Here is an 18,155-nt window from a genome sequence, read left to right as displayed (position 1 = left end):
CTCAGGCTCCCTCCCTTTCTCGAGGACTGTCTCCCCATTCCACCCTCTTCTTCCACTCTCTTTCTTCCCCCTCTCTTTATCTCTCTCTCTCTCTCTTTCCCCGTGAACCCTAAAAATAAAACAAGATCAAAGGAACAAATGTCCGCTTGCCCCCCTCCCCTCTCTCCTCCCCCTTTCCCTCAGCCCCTCCCCCTCTGCCCCGGGACCGCCCCCCCACAGGCACAGCCTCTGCTCCTGCCTCTCTACCTCAGTCCGCAGGGCGCAGAGGAGCTGACAGGAGCAGATCCAACAGGAGCGGAGAAGGCTGGAACTGACAGGAGCTGACAGGAGCACAGCCCGATCCTCCACGGAACGCCCGGAATTCTGTGCATTCATGTCTGAAGACTGTGGAGTTTCTCCTGAACGGAAGCTGAGCCGGAGGAGCCGGGTCCAGGAGATTCTGGAGTCTGGCAGCAGGCAGGGCTGAGACCTGTGCAGAGTTTGGGCAGAATTCTGGTGTCACTTTTGGAAATATTTTTCTGCTCAGCTCTGGGATTTTAATCTGGGATCATTTAAATAGGGCATTTTGCAAGAGCAGCTGGACAATCGGAATTTTCAGATTTTCAAATTTGGTTCAGATCTTTTTTTTTTTCCAGAATTTTGCCTGAAGATGCTTTGATTCCTTCACTCCCTGTTTTACTTCATCTGTTTGTGCCAGTCTGAGGAGCCCGGAGGAGACAAGGAGGTAGGAGACAAGGAGGTAGGAGACAAGGAGGTAGGAGACAAGGAGGCAGGACGCAGCGAGGACCTAGGAGACACGTGAGGAGAGGAGGCATCAGAAGGATCCTTATGGAGCAGTGACCGAGGACTTGGATCGGACCCGGATCTGGTTTTTGGATCATATTTTTTTTGGATTCTGGTTTTGAGGATTCGTGGGATTAAGGAGTCATGATGCAGTCCAAGTCTAAGCCCGGGTCTAGTCCTGGTTCTGGTTCTGGGCCGGAGAGCAGGACTCTGTGGGCTCTGGTGCTAGGAGCGTGCACGTGCCTGTCGCTGGCGTGCACATTGGTATGTGTGTTTGTCCTCGTGCGCTCCTCTCACGTGCACGCTCAGACGATAGACTTGGAGACTCTGGTTCTTGGGATCCTGGACTCCAGACTGGACTCTCTACTGGACCAGGTCAGTCCGGGTCTAAACCAGACCCAAACCATCACACACCAACATCACACACACATATACACATCACACACACCCACAACACACGACCACACATACACACACACACACACACACACATACACACCACACATATACAAACACACTCACACACATACAATAATATTTTATATTGATGTAAACAAATATATACACATAAACACACATCTAATGTAAAACCTTGGGGCCCCTGCAATGCCTCTAAGGCCCTGTAGGGGGCCACGTCTGAAGTCTGAAACTCCTCAGATGATATCCTGTAGTATTCTCCTACATTACTGCAGTATTATAGAGGTCTCTAACTTCTTCACCTGTTTCACATCTGGACCCAATTTATTCAGAGCCAAATGTGGCCCTCAGACGAGTTCTTCTGGCCCTCAGACTTCCAGCTGATCTGGCCCATATTTCCTTGACACTTCTGTGTGAAAGACTTTGGGCAGTTTAAGCTTGATTTTTAATGTGCATTTTAAATACTTAAGCAGTATATTTACTGCAGGTGTTTAAAGTCTGTCTGGTTGAAGCTCATGTCTGAAGTTTGTGTTGTGTTGAGGATCTAAACCTAAACCTGAAGCTCTGTGAATCTGATCAAACACACACTGTGTGGACACCAGTCTGTGGCCCTCAGTGTCCTTTGTTTAAATGAGGCCCTCAGCGTCCTCTGTTTAAATGAGGCCCTGGATGAACAAACTGTGGACACACCTGAGTTAGGGCAAAGAGACTTTATATGTTATATTGAAGCTGCAGTATGTAACTTTTACCCCAAAAACATGTTGGTTGTTTTTATTGTACTGAAGCCATATAAAAACTTGTGTCCTTACTGTAAGCGGGCTTGCATCTCCACAAACCTGACTTATTTGTCCTCCTGCTTGTTTCCATGGAGATGTTCCTTTGGCTATAATATTCCACAGAGTGGCATTAAACAGATCTATCTAAGCTTGTGGCCGGTGGCTTTGGTTCAGAGTCACTGTTTTTGGTGCTTAATTTCAGTGAGTGCTGTCATGATACTAAACTTTCAAACTCGATTTTGATACTAAGGAATAGACTTGATACCGATCTCGATACCATGATGATGATAATAAAAAACAAAAACTTTCTTTAGACAATATACGGTTAATTTCTACATTAAATGGTAGTACTTTTATATTATCTTTATAGTATCTTTTATATTCCCATGTGGCCTTATATCTGTGTTGTCCAGTAGGTTCATAGTGGTCCATGTGTGTATACTAGTCTATGCGTCTTATACTTGTTCTGACACAGCTCAAGGTCATTCTAAAGATATTCAGGAAAGGTTCATTTCTGGCCTTTCAGTGGCACCTTTTTAGTATACCTTTTAGATACCTGCGAACAATGAGGACCTAGTTTTATAATCGATTAGTTTCTGATTCTGGATATTTTTGACAGCCCTAGTTTCAGTATTTATTTCATGAGCTATTTTTATTGCAGTTTTCTGATGCCAGTGTCAGAGGAGGCTTTGGGACACGGTGATGGAGGAGCCTGGAGATAATCGGACTTGTTTGAGCTCAGATGTATGGATCTGTTGAACCAGGCTCTGTTCATCTCCAGAGTCCATCTCCTCAGCCTCATATAGTCCTCTCCAGGTTTTAAAGTCAGACTTATGTTTTAGATTTGAATTTGTTTTTCTCACAAGGAGTTTAGCTTCAAGGGACAATGTGTAGCTTTTTGTTTCCATGGAATTGGCATTGCTCTGCCTAAAAAGTTTCACAGTATGGCATTGAAGTCTATCTTTTTGCATTCATTCAATTACAGGCATTTTAGTGCTCAAAAATACCCTGAAAAACATGAATTCTTACTGTGAGCAGGCTTGCCTCTGCACAGATCTGACTTGTAACTCGTCCTGGCATCATTGTTTCCATGGAAATAGATAAGTCTAATGCCATACTGTGGGACATTCTAGACCAAGAAATAACATTTCCATGGAGACGAGCAGGAAGCATCATCGCTTTCTCTGGAATGTTCCACAGAAGGGCATTAAACTAATCCACGTTACATTATTCAAAGACATGTGGAGTTTTTAATGCTTTAAAAATACCATGACAACCTGTGTGTGAGGTCACCTCTCCGCAGATCTGATCTGAACAGATACTAGTCGATGCTAAAATTAGTATAGAAAATAAATACACATTTTTGGCAGGTATCAATACTAAAAAAGTCTTTATAATGATCTTGAGCTGTATCAGAACAAGTATAAAACACATAGACTAGTGTACACACATGGACCACTATGGAAAATCACATTCTGTTGTCTATAAAAAGTGTTTATATTGTCATTGTGGTATCGGTATCAAGTATCGACTCTATTCCTTAGTATCAAAATGGAATTTGACATTTTTTCACTCCCTCTCTCTGTCTCTCCCTCTCCCACTCTCTCTATCCCTCTGTTCTGAGGGGGTTGTTGGTTCTATGTTTATGTTCAGTGGGAGTTGTTGGTTCTATGTCTCTGTTTAGTGGGGGTTGTTGGTTCTATATCTCTGTTCTGTGGTGGTTGTTGGTTCTATGTCTCTGTTCTGTGGGGGTTGTTGGTTCTATGTCCCTGTTCTGTGGTGGTTGTTGGTTCTATGTCTCTGTTCTGTGTGGATTGTTGGTTCTATGTCTCTGTTCTGTGGTGGTTGTTGGTTCTATGTCTCTGTTCTGTGGTGGTTGTTGGTTCTATGTCTCTGTTCTGTGGTGGTTGTTGGTTCTATGTCTCTGTTCTGTGGTGGTTGTTGGTTCTATGTCTGTTCTGTGGTGGTTGTTGGTTCTACGTCTCTGTTCTGTGGTGGTTGTTGGTTCTACGTCTCTGTTCTGTGGGGGTTGTTGGTTCTGTGTCTCTGTTCTGTGTGGGTTGTTGGTTCTGTGTCTCTGTTCAGTGGGGGTTGTTGGTTCTATGTCTCTGTTCAGTGGGGGTTGTTGGTTCTATGCCTCTGTTCTGTGGTGGTTGTTGGTTCTATGTCTCTGTTCTGTGTGGGTTGTTGGTTCTATGTCTCTGTTCTGTGTGGGTTGTTGGTTCTATGCTTATGTTCAGTGGGAGATGTTGGTTCTATGTCTCTGTTCAGTGGGAGTTGTTGGTTCTATGTCTCTTTTCAGTGGGAGTTGTTGGTTCTATGTCTCTGTTCTGTGGGGGTTGTTGGTTCTATGTCTCTGTTCAGTGGGAGATGTTGGTTCTATGTCTCTGTTCAGTGGGAGTTGTTGGTTCTATGTCTCTTTTCAGTGGGAGTTGTTGGTTCTATGTCTCGGTTCTGTGGTGGTTGTTGGTTCTATGTCTCGGTTCTGTGGTGGTTGTTGGTTCTATGTCTCTGTTCTGTGGGGGTTGTTGGTTCTATGGCTCTGTTCTGTGGTGGTTGTTGGTTCTATGGCTCTGTTCTGTGGGGGTTGTTGGTTCTATGTCTCTGTTCAGTGGGGGTTGTTGGTTCTATGCTTATGTTCTGTGTGGGTTGTTGGTTCTATGTCCCTGTTCAGTGGGGGTTGTTGGTTCTATGTCTCTGTTCTGTGGGGGTTGTTGGTTCTATGCTTATGTTTTGTGGTGGTTGTTGGTTCTATGTCTCTGTTCTGTGGTGGTTGTTGGTTCTATATCTCTGTTCTGTGGTGGTTGTTGGTTCTATATCTCTGTTCTGTGGTGGTTGTTGGTTCTATGTCTCTGTTTTGTGTGGGTTGTTGGTTCTATGTCTCTGTTCAGTGCGGGTTGTTGGTTCTATGCTTATGTTCTGTGTGGGTTGTTGGTTCTATGTCTCTGTTCTGTGTGGGTTGTTGGTTCTATGTCTCTGTTCAGTGGGGGTTGTTGGTTCTATGTCTCTGTTCTGTGTGGGTTGTTGGTTCTATGTCTCTGTTCTGTGTGGGTTGTTGGTTCTATGTCTCTGTTCAGTGCGGGTTGTTGGTTCTGTGTCTGTTCTGTGGGGGTTGTTGGTTCTATGTCTCTGTTCTGTGTGGGTTGTTGGTTCTATGTCTCTGTTCTGTGGGGGTTGTTGGTTCTATGTCTCTGTTCTGTGGTGGTTGTTGGTTCTATGTCTGTTCAGTGGGGGTTGTTGGTTCTATGTCTCTGTTCTGTGGGGGTTGTTGGTTCTATGTCTCTGTTCTGTGGGGGTTGTTGGTTCTATGTCTCTTTTCAGTGGCGGTTGTTGGTTCTGTGTCTCTGTTCTGTGTGGATTGTTGGTTCTATGTCTCTGTTCAGTGGGGGTTGTTGGTTCTATGTCTCTGTTCTGTGGGGGTTGTTGGTTCTATGTCTCTGTTCTGTGGGGGTTGTTGGTTCTATGTCTCTGTTCAGTGGGAGTTGTTGGTTCTATGTCTCTGTTCTGTGGGGGTTGTTGGTTCTATGTCTCTGTTCTGTGTGGGTTGTTGGTTCTATGTCTCTGTTTTGTGGGGGTTGTTGGTTCTATGTCTCTGTTCTGTGGTGGTTGTTGGTTCTATGTCTCTTTTCAGTGGCGGTTGTTGGTTCTGTGTCTCTGTTCTGTGTGGATTGTTGGTTCTATGTCTCTGTTCAGTGGGGGTTGTTGGTTCTATGTCTCTGTTCTGTGGGGGTTGTTGGTTCTATGTCTCTGTTCTGTGGGGGTTGTTGGTTCTATGTCTCTGTTCTGTGGTGGTTGTTGGTTCTATGTCTCTTTTCAGTGGCGGTTGTTGGTTCTGTGTCTCTGTTCTGTGTGGATTGTTGGTTCTATGTCTCTGTTCAGTGGGGGTTGTTGGTTCTATGTCTCTGTTCTGTGGTGGTTGTTGGTTCTATGTCTGTTCAGTGGGGGTTGTTGGTTCTATGTCTCTGTTCTGTGGGGGTTGTTGGTTCTATGTCTCTGTTCTGTGGTGGTTGTTGGTTCTATGTCTCTTTTCAGTGGCGGTTGTTGGTTCTGTGTCTCTGTTCTGTGTGGATTGTTGGTTCTATGTCTCTGTTCAGTGGGGGTTGTTGGTTCTATGTCTCTGTTCTGTGGGGGTTGTTGGTTCTATGTCTCTGTTCTGTGGGGGTTGTTGGTTCTATGTCTCTGTTCAGTGGGAGTTGTTGGTTCTATGTCTCTGTTCTGTGGGGGTTGTTGGTTCTATGTCTCTGTTCTGTGTGGGTTGTTGGTTCTATGTCTCTGTTCTGTGGGGGTTGTTGGTTCTATGTCTCTGTTCTGTGGTGGTTGTTGGTTCTATGTCTCTTTTCAGTGGCGGTTGTTGGTTCTGTGTCTCTGTTCTGTGTGGATTGTTGGTTCTATGTCTCTGTTCAGTGGGGGTTGTTGGTTCTATGTCTCTGTTCTGTGGGGGTTGTTGGTTCTATGTCTCTGTTCTGTGGGGGTTGTTGGTTCTATGTCTCTGTTCAGTGGGAGTTGTTGGTTCTATGTCTCTGTTCTGTGGGGGTTGTTGGTTTTATCCCTTTCACAGCTGTTGTCTGTGCTGTAAACTCGTCATCCTAATCACAGGTTGGCGTGTGTTTTTACGACAGCTTGACTCAGAGCCATTTGGTTGTGTTTTAGCTCCGCCTCCTTCACTTTTACCACAAATAAACCAACACTGTTTATCACCTCGTTTTTACAAGATTGCGCTGTTTTTCTCAACACAGTAACACATGGCATCACAAGGATCTCCGAAACACCAAACCAAAGGGGGGGTTTGCATGTTCCCCCTGTCTGTGTGAAGTTTGCGTGTTCTCCCCGGGGCTACATGGAGCTTACATGTTCTTTCTGTGTCTGTGTGTAGTTTGGATGTTCTCCCTGTGTCTGTGTGTAGTTTAGATGTTCTCCCTGTGTCTGTGTTGAGTTTGCATGTTCTTCCTGTGTCTGTGTGGAGTTTACGTGTTCTCTCTGTCCTTTTGTGACATTTGCGTGTTCTCCCTGTGTCTGTGTTGAGTTTGCATGTTCTCCCTGTGTCTGGTGAAGTTTGCATTTTCTCCCTGTGTCTATGTGGAGTTTGCATATTCTTCCTGTGTCTTTGTGGAGTTTGCATGTTCTTCCTGTGCCTGTGTGGAGTTTGCATGTTCTCCCTGTGTCTGTGTGGAGTTTGCATGTTCTCCCTGTGTCTGTGTGGAGTTTGCATGTTCTCCCTGTGTCTGTGTGGAGTTTGCATGTTCTCTCTGTGTCTGTGTGGAGTTTGCATGTTCTCTCTGTGTCTGTGTTGAGTTTGCATGTTCTCCCTGTGTCTGTGTTGAGTTTGCATGTTCTTTCTGTGTCTGGTGTGATTCATTATAACTTAACCTTCACTAAACCTGTTAACCCATTGCATTTGACCCACTCCAAACATCTGCATGTCTTCTTCATTACTGCTGCTGTTTTATATCTGGTTTAGTCTTGGTTCAGTTTTGGTTTAGTCCTGCTTTAGTTCTGGCTCACTCTTGGTCTTGTCTAGATCTGGTCTTTGTGATGTCTTAGTCTGGTCCAGCTTAAAGGTAACTTCTCTGGATGGGGTCTGAAACCTTTGTCTCCATGGAGATGTTCATGCTTAGGCTGAAATTTTTTAGAGTATGGAATTAAACTCATCTGTGTTGCATTTATTCAAGTACAGGTGTTATTTAAACATTCTTACTGAGTGACTTATCACATGTTTATGGCCATACTGTGGAACATTCCAGACCTCTAAGCAACGAGCAGGTGACAGACCCTCCACCAGATGAGTTACACAGAGCACCTTTAAGTCCTGGTTTAGTCAAAGTCTGGTCCAGAGATAGTCCAGTCCTGGTCTTTGGTCCTGGTCTCTGGTCCAGTTCAGGTCTAGTCCTGGTGTCTGGTCCTAGTCTGGTCTAGTTCAGGTCTAGTCCTGGTCTCTGGTCCTGGTGTCTGGTCCAGTCCAGGTCTAGTCCTAGTCCTGGTCTCTGGTCTGTGTCTGAGTGGATATATTTAGTCCATATTGTTTGTGTGAAGCAGCTGTTGTGTCTTCTCTGAGCGCGCTCCAAAAAAGGCGTCAAACTCCTCAACAAAAAATCACAGGAATAATTCACAAAAAAATAATAAAAAACACAAAAAATCTTTAAAATTGCCAAACATTTCACAGAAAAATAAATAAAAATAAAATAAATAAATCCACACAAACATTTGAGTTCAAACTGATGCTAAAGCCCCAGTGTGGGCAAGACTTTGTGCAGAGGATTCACAGTCACCACTGAACCAGAAGGTTGCTGGTGCAAATCCTGCTTGTGCTGTACATATACTGCCAGTGTGTCCCCGAGCAAAACACTTCAACCTGAGGAGTCCCTGTCATTCTATGACAGTCTGGAGTCTGTGGTTAGATTCCTATCATTTCTGGTGTTCCTTTTGGCAGTGCAGCTCTGACTTTGTGAATGAGCGAGAGACAGCTGCCGCTTGGTCTCCTGGGAAATGTAGTGTACAGTGAGGTCATCAGTGGTGCATTCTGGGAGCGGCGTCTCTGAAGTGCAACTCGAGTCCGGACTTAAGCCAAGACCAGACTATTTTAGACCTGAACCCCAAAGGGACCAGGGACACCGGGATCCAGAAAGAGGACCCGCACTAAACAAAGACTAAACAAGAACTGAACCAGGATTGAAACAAGAGCTAAACCAGGACTAAACCAGGCATAAACCAGGACTAAACCAGGTCTAAACCAGAGCTAAACCAGGTCTAAACCAGAGCTATACCAGGTCTAAACCAGGTCTAAACCAGAGCTATACCAGGTCTAAACCAGTGTGTCTTTAGATCTTTCACTCTGAATTCTTTGTCATATAAAACTGCATTAGACGTGTGGTTTCTGTGGGTTAAAATGTAGAAATAATTTGAAGTAATAAATTGAGACACAAAGGAGTCCCCCAAGGGTCAGTGCTTGGGACCTCACTGTTTTCAGGTATGTTCATGATCATGGGTCAGTGTCTTTGCACACAAGGCCCTTGGCTCCACTCAGGATGAAATCTAAAACTCAAAACTGAGTATGAACTTGGAAAAATGGTTAAAGGTAAAAAGTTCCACCAGAAATATAGACCCAAAAATAACAGTTCCATCTGTCTGCACTGAACGATGTAGATGTCACCGTCATAGTGATAGGCCTTGTGAAAAAAGTGAAAATATCTCAAACTAAACTGGAACAAAAGAGTCGTTAACAAGAGTCAGTGCATTTGGTTTAACTCTCTTATGGGTCCATATCTGACCTTTGACCTTTATGTAACGGGTGGGTCGGAGCTGATCAATGTTTCTGCATCAGTGAAAGTGCAATTAATTATAAACAACTGTGGTTTAGGACAAGTTCAATCCAGTTTAGACTTGGTTTAGACCTGGTTTAGTCCTGTTTCAGAGCTAGTTCAGTCCCGATTTAGACCCAGTTTAGACCTGGTTTAGACCTGGTTTAGTCCTGGTTCAGACCTTGTTTAGTCCTAGTTCAGACCTGGTTCAGACCTGGTTCAGTCTGGTTCTGGACCCTGTGCTGTGGTAAAGTCCAGAGTTGTAGCCGAGTGCTGAGTGGCACTTCCTGTTCTTAACGACTGAAATGAGCGTGTTCCGTGAACCTCCTGCGTCGCCCGCTCCACGACCTTTCACCCCTCGCCCCAGGGGCTGATGGGAACCGTGGCCCCCACAGAGTCCTCAGACCCTGAGACCTGGACTGGACCTGAGAAAGTCCAGACCAAGTCCAAACCAAGTCCAAGTCCAGACCAAATGTTCCGTGAAAGCTCTGTGCTGTGTACACATTTCTTGAATGTAATAATCTCAGAAGGAGGGCAGAGCCTTTGCAGTGACATCTCTGTGGGGGTGTTCTACGTGTATGTCTATGGTTTAATGGTCAGTAGTTTCCATGGTGATGCCATGCACACATTAGCAAACACAGACAAAAAAGTTTTAAGATAGTCTGAAAACTCTTGAAGAAATACAAAAAGGATTTAAACTGAACATTTTCAGGTGCCTTGAAAAACTGTTGGCTAATGCTAGCTAGCTTGAGACTATAATGTTATTTTAGAGGGACTTGTTTAACAGCACAAATCAGCTCACCTGTTGTAGTTCAGATAAGTCAGTTCTTTATGGTCAAATTGTGTTAAAACAAAACTCATATTAAAGTCTCAGAGAGCATCAGACAGAGCAGTGCCTTCAGTTAGCATCAAACTCCCGAGAATGTTGATGACATCAGCTGCGAAGTATCAATATAACTATGGGAGATTCATTGAATAAATCTCCAAACCTTTGATCCACAAATGTTGAACCTTCTCATCATTAGTTTGGGATCGCCTCAACAAACGTCTTCATACCGTCTGTGGGTGTCACATGACTGTGGCTCTGTCACATGAACACGGCTCTGTCACGTGACCACAGCTCCGTCACGTGACCACAGCTCCGTCACGTGACCACAGCTCCAGTATACGTGACCACAGCTCTGACGATGTTTTGTTATTCACAGAAACTATCCGAGCGTTTACCGAAGATCCGAGAAACCAGAGACGCCACGTTCAGCTGCCTCTGTCCTCCAGGTGAGAGCGCCCTCTACCACACACCCCTGCATTACACTGTGACTGTGGTTAGCCACTCTCTGAAAGGAGGTTGTGGGTTAGACTCCTTATCTGGGAGCTCCAGATGTTTGTCGTTAAGTCGTTTGTGCCGATCTAATGAGGCTGTGTCCCACAAAGAGGACAGAGAGGGAGGAGGGAAAAAGAGAAGAGAGAGAGGAGAGACAGAGTGAAGGAGGAAAGGAATAGGAGGAGAGAGAGAGTGAAGGAGGAGAGGAGGGAGGCAGGGAAAAGAATAGAGACAGAGTGAAGGAGCAGAGTAATAGAGGAGGAGGGAGAGACACAGTGAAGGAGGAGGGGAGGAGGGACACGGAGAGAGAAAAGGCGGAGGGTGGAAGAGAGGAAGAAGGGAAGAGTGGCACATGTTTGAAATCTGCTATTTGTTTGTTTGTCATGTGTTTGGCTCCTGAACAGAAGATACACAAGCACACACCAACATTGTGGGGACCTGCCTGTCTTATGAGGACACACACGGGGTCCATTATTTTATCAACAACAGGGTTCAAAGTTCAAATCTGGGTCGCAATCGGTTAAGGTTAGAGTTTAGGCTGAGGTTTGGGTGAGAGAAAGGCCCTAATACAGATGCATGGTATAAGCAGATAAGATGCAAATAAGTCCACTATGCACTGTATGTGTCTAATTAGAAAGAGTTTTATTGTTTGAAAATCAGGAAGTGCACGTTAGCATTCTAGTTGTTGATACTTTACCATCACAGCAAAACTCCGCTCTGGTCTCAGAGCTATGAAAAGTGCTTATAGACACATCATGGTGAATGAGTGCGATGCTCAGAATGCATAAGGTAAGTGAGGAAGAAGTTTGTGACTATGGTTCAGGTCAGGACTGTCTATAATATCAAAAATCAGATACTAGTTGATACTAAAACTAATATCGAAAGTAGATACATTTTTGGCAGGTATTGATACTAAAAAAGTCCCATTGACAGAAATGAAATTTTCCTGAATATCTTTAGAATGATCTTTAGCTGTATCAGAACAAGTATAAGACACATAAGACACACAAGTATACACCCATGGACCACTATGAACCTACTGGACGACTGAGGGATTACACAGATATAAGGCCACATGGGAATAGAATAGAAAGTACTACCATTTAATGTGGAAAATCACTGTATATTGTCTAAAGAAAAAGTGTTTTTGTTTTCATTGTGGTATCGGTATCTGTATTGAGTATTTAGTGTGTTCCTTAGTATTGTGTGAAGTTCCAGAGAAGTATGGAAACCCGACAAGTGTGTGTGAGAGGGGATGAAGGGAGGAGGAGGACGAGGAGAGGAGAAGGAGAGGAGGGGTATGTGGTGGGACGGGGGGGGGGGGGGGGGGGTTGTGTTGACGTCCAGTGACATTTTGAGGCAAACGTCGTGAAAAACAGAAGAGTGAGTTTAAACAATGACTCAGATAAACAACAGCAGCACGAACGAAAGACGAGAGGAGAGAAAAGTGGAGGAGGAGGGAGAGAAGAGAGGGAGGAGGAGAGAGAGAGAGAGGAGGAGGAGCAAGAGATGACAGACAAGAGGAGAAGAGACTGTGGGAGGGAGGGAGAAGGGGAGAGGTGGGAGGGAGAGAAGAAAGGGTGGAAGGGAAGGAGAAAGGGGAGAAGGAGAGAGACAGGGAAGGAGGATGATCACAAAAGAGAGAGAAAAAGGAGGGGAAAGTGCAGGGAGAAAGTAAATGAGGAGAAGGGGTGAGATGGAGGATAAAAGGGAAGAGAAAGAGAGAGAAAATGAGGAGGTCCCAGTCCATTACACACCCTCATGTTGTTTAGGTTAAAGAGGAGGTCTTCTGCTAAATCGCTAAATCGTTTCTACCATGTTCTAACACTGTTTCCTCCTCAAAAACATGCCTGAAGAGGTTTTACATGTCATCCATGCATGTTTGAGTAATCTAGAGATCTCCTTGCAGTTAGCAGTATGAGCCTGTACAAGGCTGCGCCCACAAGCCTACATCACCCATGCTCCCACACGACAATTCCCCATAAATATTCAAAAAAGTGATATAAAACTGTACACAGCAACTTTGACAAGCCCAATGTGATGTGCAGTAGTTTCATTAATGGGATGCACGCTCTGACGGGGGAGTGACAGCATGAGGAGCTGTTAATATGTTATTTTGGGCAAATATAGCATTTTCAAAACAATAAATGTTATATGTTCCAGTTAATACCCCATAGATGTAAAATACCCCTTTTTAATACCCCATAGAAGTAAATATCCCGTCTTTAAAGTGAAATTGAAAGTACCGGAGCCTCCATGTTTGTTTGTGTAAACACTTGTGTCAGGTCCTCGTGTCTGTAGATGTGTCTCGCCTGTGCAGTTTTAGAGCTGACACTAAGTTACTACAAGCACCTGGAAGCCTTTTAGCCCCTGTTTGCACCTATTCAGTTCTTTGACCTTTGACCTGCTCTAGACTAGGGATGCACGCATCTTTTCAGCTCCGATAAAATATCAATACTTTGATTTTAAGTATCTGCAGATACAAAATATGAAGCCATACCAGTGCTGTGTGTTATTTTCCTTCACATCAGACTGAACAGATTTGGATCAAGAAAGAAAAAAAAAACACGAGACACTCAAAATCTAAATCAGTCTGTAAATATTCTCATTACAGCTGAGCTGATATCATGGGACCGATACCAGACCCAACGGATTTTTTTATATTGGTGCCGTTATTTGAGACCAGTATCATATCAGTGCAGCTGTACTGTCGACTGGGACGTGGGCCTGAGGTTTTGGGAGGATTTGCATTTGGTTGCGTAGTGCACTCTGAGCTCTCTGTGCAGGTCAACAGACTGACTGTGATCTGTGAACCTCAAGGTTGTGGATTTGACTCCACACTCCAGGTCTCTAGTCTCTGGTCTCTGGTCCGGTCTCTGGTCTCTGGTTTATGGTCTCTGGTCTCTGGTTTATGGTCTCTGGTCTCTGGTCTGGCCTGTAGTCTCTGGTCTATAGTCTCCGGTCTATAGTCTCCGGTCTATAGTCTCTGGTCTATAGTCTCTGGTCTATAGTCTCTGGTCTGTAGTCTCTGGCCTGTAGTCTCTGGTCTATAGTCTCTGGTCTATAGTCTCCGGTCTATAGTCTCCGGTCTATAGTCTCTGGTCTATAGTCTCTGGTCTATAGTCTCCGGTCTATAGTCTCTGGTCTGTAGTCTTTGGTCTGTAGTCTTTGGTCTATAGTCTCCGGTCTATAGTCTCTGGTCTATAGTCTCCGGTCTATAGTCTCTGGTCTATAGTCTCTGGTCTATAGTCTCTGGTCTATAGTCTCCGGTCTATAGTCTCCGGTCTGTAGTCTCTGGCCTGTAGTCTCTGGTCTATAGTCTCTGGTCTATAGTCTCCGGTCTATAGTCTCCGGTCTATAGTCTCTGGTCTATAGTCTCTGGTCTATAGTCTCCGGTCTATAGTCTCCGGTCTATAGTCTCTGGTCTATAGTCTCTGGTCTATAGTCTCCGGTCTATAGTCTCCGGTCTATAGTCTCCGGTCTGTAGTCTCTGGTCTGTAGTCTTTGGTCTGTAGTCTTTGGTCTATAGTCTTTGGTCTATAGTCTCTGGTCTGTAGTCTTTGGTCTGTAGTCTTTGGTCTGTAGTCTTTGGTCTGTAGTCTTTGGTCTATAGTCTCTGGTCTGTAGTCTTTGGTCTGTAGTCTCGGTCTATAGCCGGTCTTGGGGGGGGGTCTATTTGAGGCACTGGTGACAGAGGCTTAGCTGCTGTTGGATGGAAATAGCCTCAGTCTCAGGGACAGGAAGGACAGGCGCGTGGTCTGAATTCCACCGGGGGACACAGAGACCAGACCAGAACTAAACCAGAACTAAACCAGGACTAAACCTGGTCTAAACCAGGTCTAAACCAGGAAATAGAAAGTTAAAGCCGTACTTTGGAACTTTCTCCACAGAGATAGTTTAGAGGTTTAATGCTGTACTGTGGAGAGGTGTTGCTCCAGGCCAAGTAAGAGTCAGGTTTGTAGAGAGGTGAGGCTGCTCACAGTGAGGACACATGCTTTTATATTTGTTTTATTGTTGTTGTTGTTGTTGTTGTTGTTGTTGTTGAGCTTATTTTGGTTCAAAAGTTGCGTACTCTGGCTTTAAGTACAAAAATTAAAAAAATTACAAAAACTTGAGCTGTGTTCTGTGATGCGGTGAAAAGATATGAACCTTGATGCACATGACTTGGACCTCTGTTGTTTTGGCTAAAAAGTTACATGGTGGGGCAAAAAAGAGCACAAAATATGGTTTTAACTTTCTGTTTCCATGGAATCCTGCTGGTGACACCTCCAGAAAGTGTCAGAGTGTAGTTTTAAGCAGTGTTTAGTTTTGTTAATGTGGACTTTGGCATCTCTGTAGGTCACGTGTGCTGTACATTTGACCCGTCACACACAAACAACAGAGCCATAATGAGCCACAATGATCCACAATGAGCCAGAAGAGTCTCAGCCCTGTACGGCTCAGGCCTGAGAGAAAACAAACATCCCTCCACTAGTGAAAGAAAAAGTACACCCAGCTCCATATACTGAACGATACCGAATGATAGTGAGGATACCAACAATATTGAAAGATACCAACAATATTGAATGATATCGAACGATTCTGAATGATATCGAATGATACAGAGGATACAAACGATAGTGAACGATACTGAATGATAACAAACGATATTGAACAAAATAAAATTCTGATTCAGTCCTGGTTTAGTCCTGGTTTAATTCTGGGTCAGTCCTATTTTAGTCTTGGTTTAGTCCTGGTTTAGTCCTGGGTCAGTCCTGGGTCACTCCTGTTTTAGCACCTGTTATGGTCCTGATTTAGTCCTAGTTTAGTCCTGTTTGGTCCTGGTTCAGTCCTGGCTTAGTCCTAGTCAAGTCCTGGTCTAGTCCTGGTTCAGTCCTGAGCTGTGTCTGAATGTCTCCCCCAGCCCCTGACCCCTTACTCCCCAGCCCCTCCCTCTTTAGAGCCTCATTCACTTTTCACTATTGCTAGCACCTTTACACCAAAACCATGTCTCTATTAAAATAACTGGATAGGGTACTGCTGCTTAGAGCTGTCTCAGGTTGGACTAGTGGCCACTCATTGGTTCTATAACGCTGCCCAGAAAGGGTTTTTTCTCATAGAGTGCATAGAGATGTTTACCTATTTTTAGATCATAAACTTTTTCACAACTCAAAATCCTTCCGTGGTCTTAAAAAGCTTTGACTATGCTCTCCTCTAGTTCGCTCTAGCTACTCTCGCTCTGATTGGTCAGAGTGGTCACGTGGTATGACATAGATGAGCATGTAAATAGCTGCTAACGGCTAAACTAGCAACATGCACCATTAACCATGGCCCATTAACTTCAATGGCCATGTTTAGGCCCTGGGGCCTGACCATAATGGTTTATTTAAGAATGTTTAAAAAGTGTTTTATTCATAATCAGGATCAACAGTGCCATAAACCAGCACCTCTATCTGCTTCATGCAATCATGTTGTGTCCAGTTAATGACGTGTCTCTGTCCACTGGTGTTTTTCCAACTCTCACAATGCATTGTGGTGTATACTGACCTCCAGTGATCAGCGATGGATACTAGTATTCAAGGTTCATTGTAGGAAATAGTGAGTGCACTACTTCTGCACCAGCATCACATTTGGACACCACAGAAAATGTGTGACCCCTAAATAGTTCCCCCTGTAGGAGAGAGTGAGGATATTCAGACACAATCCTGTTTTAGACCTGGTTTAGACTTGGTTTAGTCCTGCTGTATTTGTGATTTAGTCCTGGTTTGGTCCTGGTGTAGTCCTGGCATAGTCCTGGTGTAGTCCTAGTTTAGTCCTGCTGTGGTCCTGGTGTAGTTCTGGTCTGAGGACATGTGTGAAATGCCACTCTCGGCTGTGTCCTTGTAAACAGCAGCACATGCCTCATACCCCCCCTCACCCTCTCTCTCACACACACAGATACACATTCCCTCTCTTCCTCCTCCTCCCCCCACACACTCACTCACCCCATACCCAGCCCCCCCTCACTCGCACACAGACTTTTGCACCTTTGACTTTGCAACTGAAAAGATTAAAGGTCCTGTAGGACACAAGCTGACTTGTGAACTTTAGTCCGTGTCTTAATGTTGTTACCTCCTATGATTTGTTTCATTCACACATGTTTGAATAACCCTTTATTATTCTGTCTACATCTTCAAAGCTCAAAATGCTCTGTTCCACCTTGTGTTGTCATGAAGTGGCAGTTTTCAAATTAACCTTTTACTTTTAGTTCAGTAGAGATTGACAATTTCAGGCTAAAATCATTCAAATGATTCTAGTGAAGGTGTATGGAGCACTTCCTGTATTACCACATGACATCACAAGGTGGAACAGAGTGTTTCTGTTTGAGAGAAGAACTCAGCCAAAATATGAAGGGTTTGTGCGCTAAACATGTGTAAATGGAACAAAACACAACTCCAGGTCTGTTTGTGATGAGGAAACTACATTACATCAGGAAATAGAGTCATATGGGCATTTAAAGGTGCACTATGTAACTTTTCGATGGAAGGTACTGTTTCCATGTTAAACTGATCCATCTTGCATTTATTGAATACCAGGTGTTTGTATTGCTTGAAAATACCTTTAAAAATATACATTTCTATGCGGTTAGCATGGGGTATCTGCTCCACAAATCTTACTTGTAACTTGGCCTGATGATGTCCTCATGAAAATAGATATGTTTAATGCAATACTGTGGATTATTCTAGGCAAAGAAATATCATTGACATAGAGACAAGCTCACGGCGACCCTCAAGCGGAAAAGTTACATAGTGCAGCATTAATGCATGTGGGAAATAAACTGTATGAACAAAGACATCTCCAGCAGCTGAAGCTAATGTGCTAATTAGCTAATTAACTAACAAACAGAACACATAATCTAAGAATCACAACAGAACAACACGTCTAAAAAACATTCAATCAAACACATGCCCAGTTCAGACTTATGTCAGAGCCTCACCTGTGGCTCAGTGGTAGAGCTGTAGCACGTACGATCCTCCTGTGTGTCCTCAACTCCTGTCAGACCATAGACTGTATACAGTATAAATAATATTATATATACAGTACAGTCTATGTGTCATAATGTAATACTATAGCTGTGCTGCCCCTAGTGGACAAAGATGTTTTAGTTTTGAGTTCATGTGTTTTCTCAGAGCTAACATAGGTTCAAGAGTCCAGTCACTTGTTTAACCCTGTAAACTTCATTTGGCCTCGTGTAAATATCTGTCTGCAAGTATTGTGATGTTATAGATATTATCTTACTGTAAATATAAGATGCTAATAGAGCTAGCATGTCCATGGGATTTTTCTTTCATGTTAGCATCATGCTAATCGTCCAGCTAACTTTAAGATAATGTTATGCACACAGTACATTGTATGTATCTACTCTACATTGTTTATGTACCGTAGCTCTGGAGATTCTGTGTTAAATGTGAAAACGTGATGGTAACATGAACATGTCTATCTTACAGTTTCACAGTCAGAGCTTCAGTAAATGTCCAGAACAGCCCGAGGCCTCCTGGCACAGACTCTATATTATTATTATTATTGGACAAACTATTGGCTGTG

The 18,155-nt window shown here is 44.0% G+C and overlaps 1 protein-coding gene across 1 annotated transcript in view; it reads left to right on the top strand.

Moving 5' to 3' along the window:
* The first annotated feature begins 263 nt into the window (after positions 1-263).
* The window catches only part of col13a1 (collagen, type XIII, alpha 1), a 71,152-nt gene continuing 53,260 nt past the window's right edge, over positions 264-18,155 (top strand). Inside the window, exons 1-3 of the mRNA XM_055227475.1 lie at positions 264-724; positions 770-1,158; positions 10,477-10,546. Of these exons, the coding sequence (XP_055083450.1) occupies positions 928-1,158; positions 10,477-10,546 (301 nt within the window). The 5' untranslated portion in view covers positions 264-724; positions 770-927. The remainder of the gene's footprint in view (positions 725-769; positions 1,159-10,476; positions 10,547-18,155) is intronic.

This window comes from Periophthalmus magnuspinnatus, chromosome 15, assembly GCF_009829125.3.
Source record: "Periophthalmus magnuspinnatus isolate fPerMag1 chromosome 15, fPerMag1.2.pri, whole genome shotgun sequence".
NCBI lineage: Eukaryota > Metazoa > Chordata > Actinopteri > Gobiiformes > Gobiidae > Periophthalmus > Periophthalmus magnuspinnatus.
The sequence above is the reverse complement of the archived record's forward strand: the minus strand, read 5'-3'. Positions and strand labels throughout refer to the sequence as shown.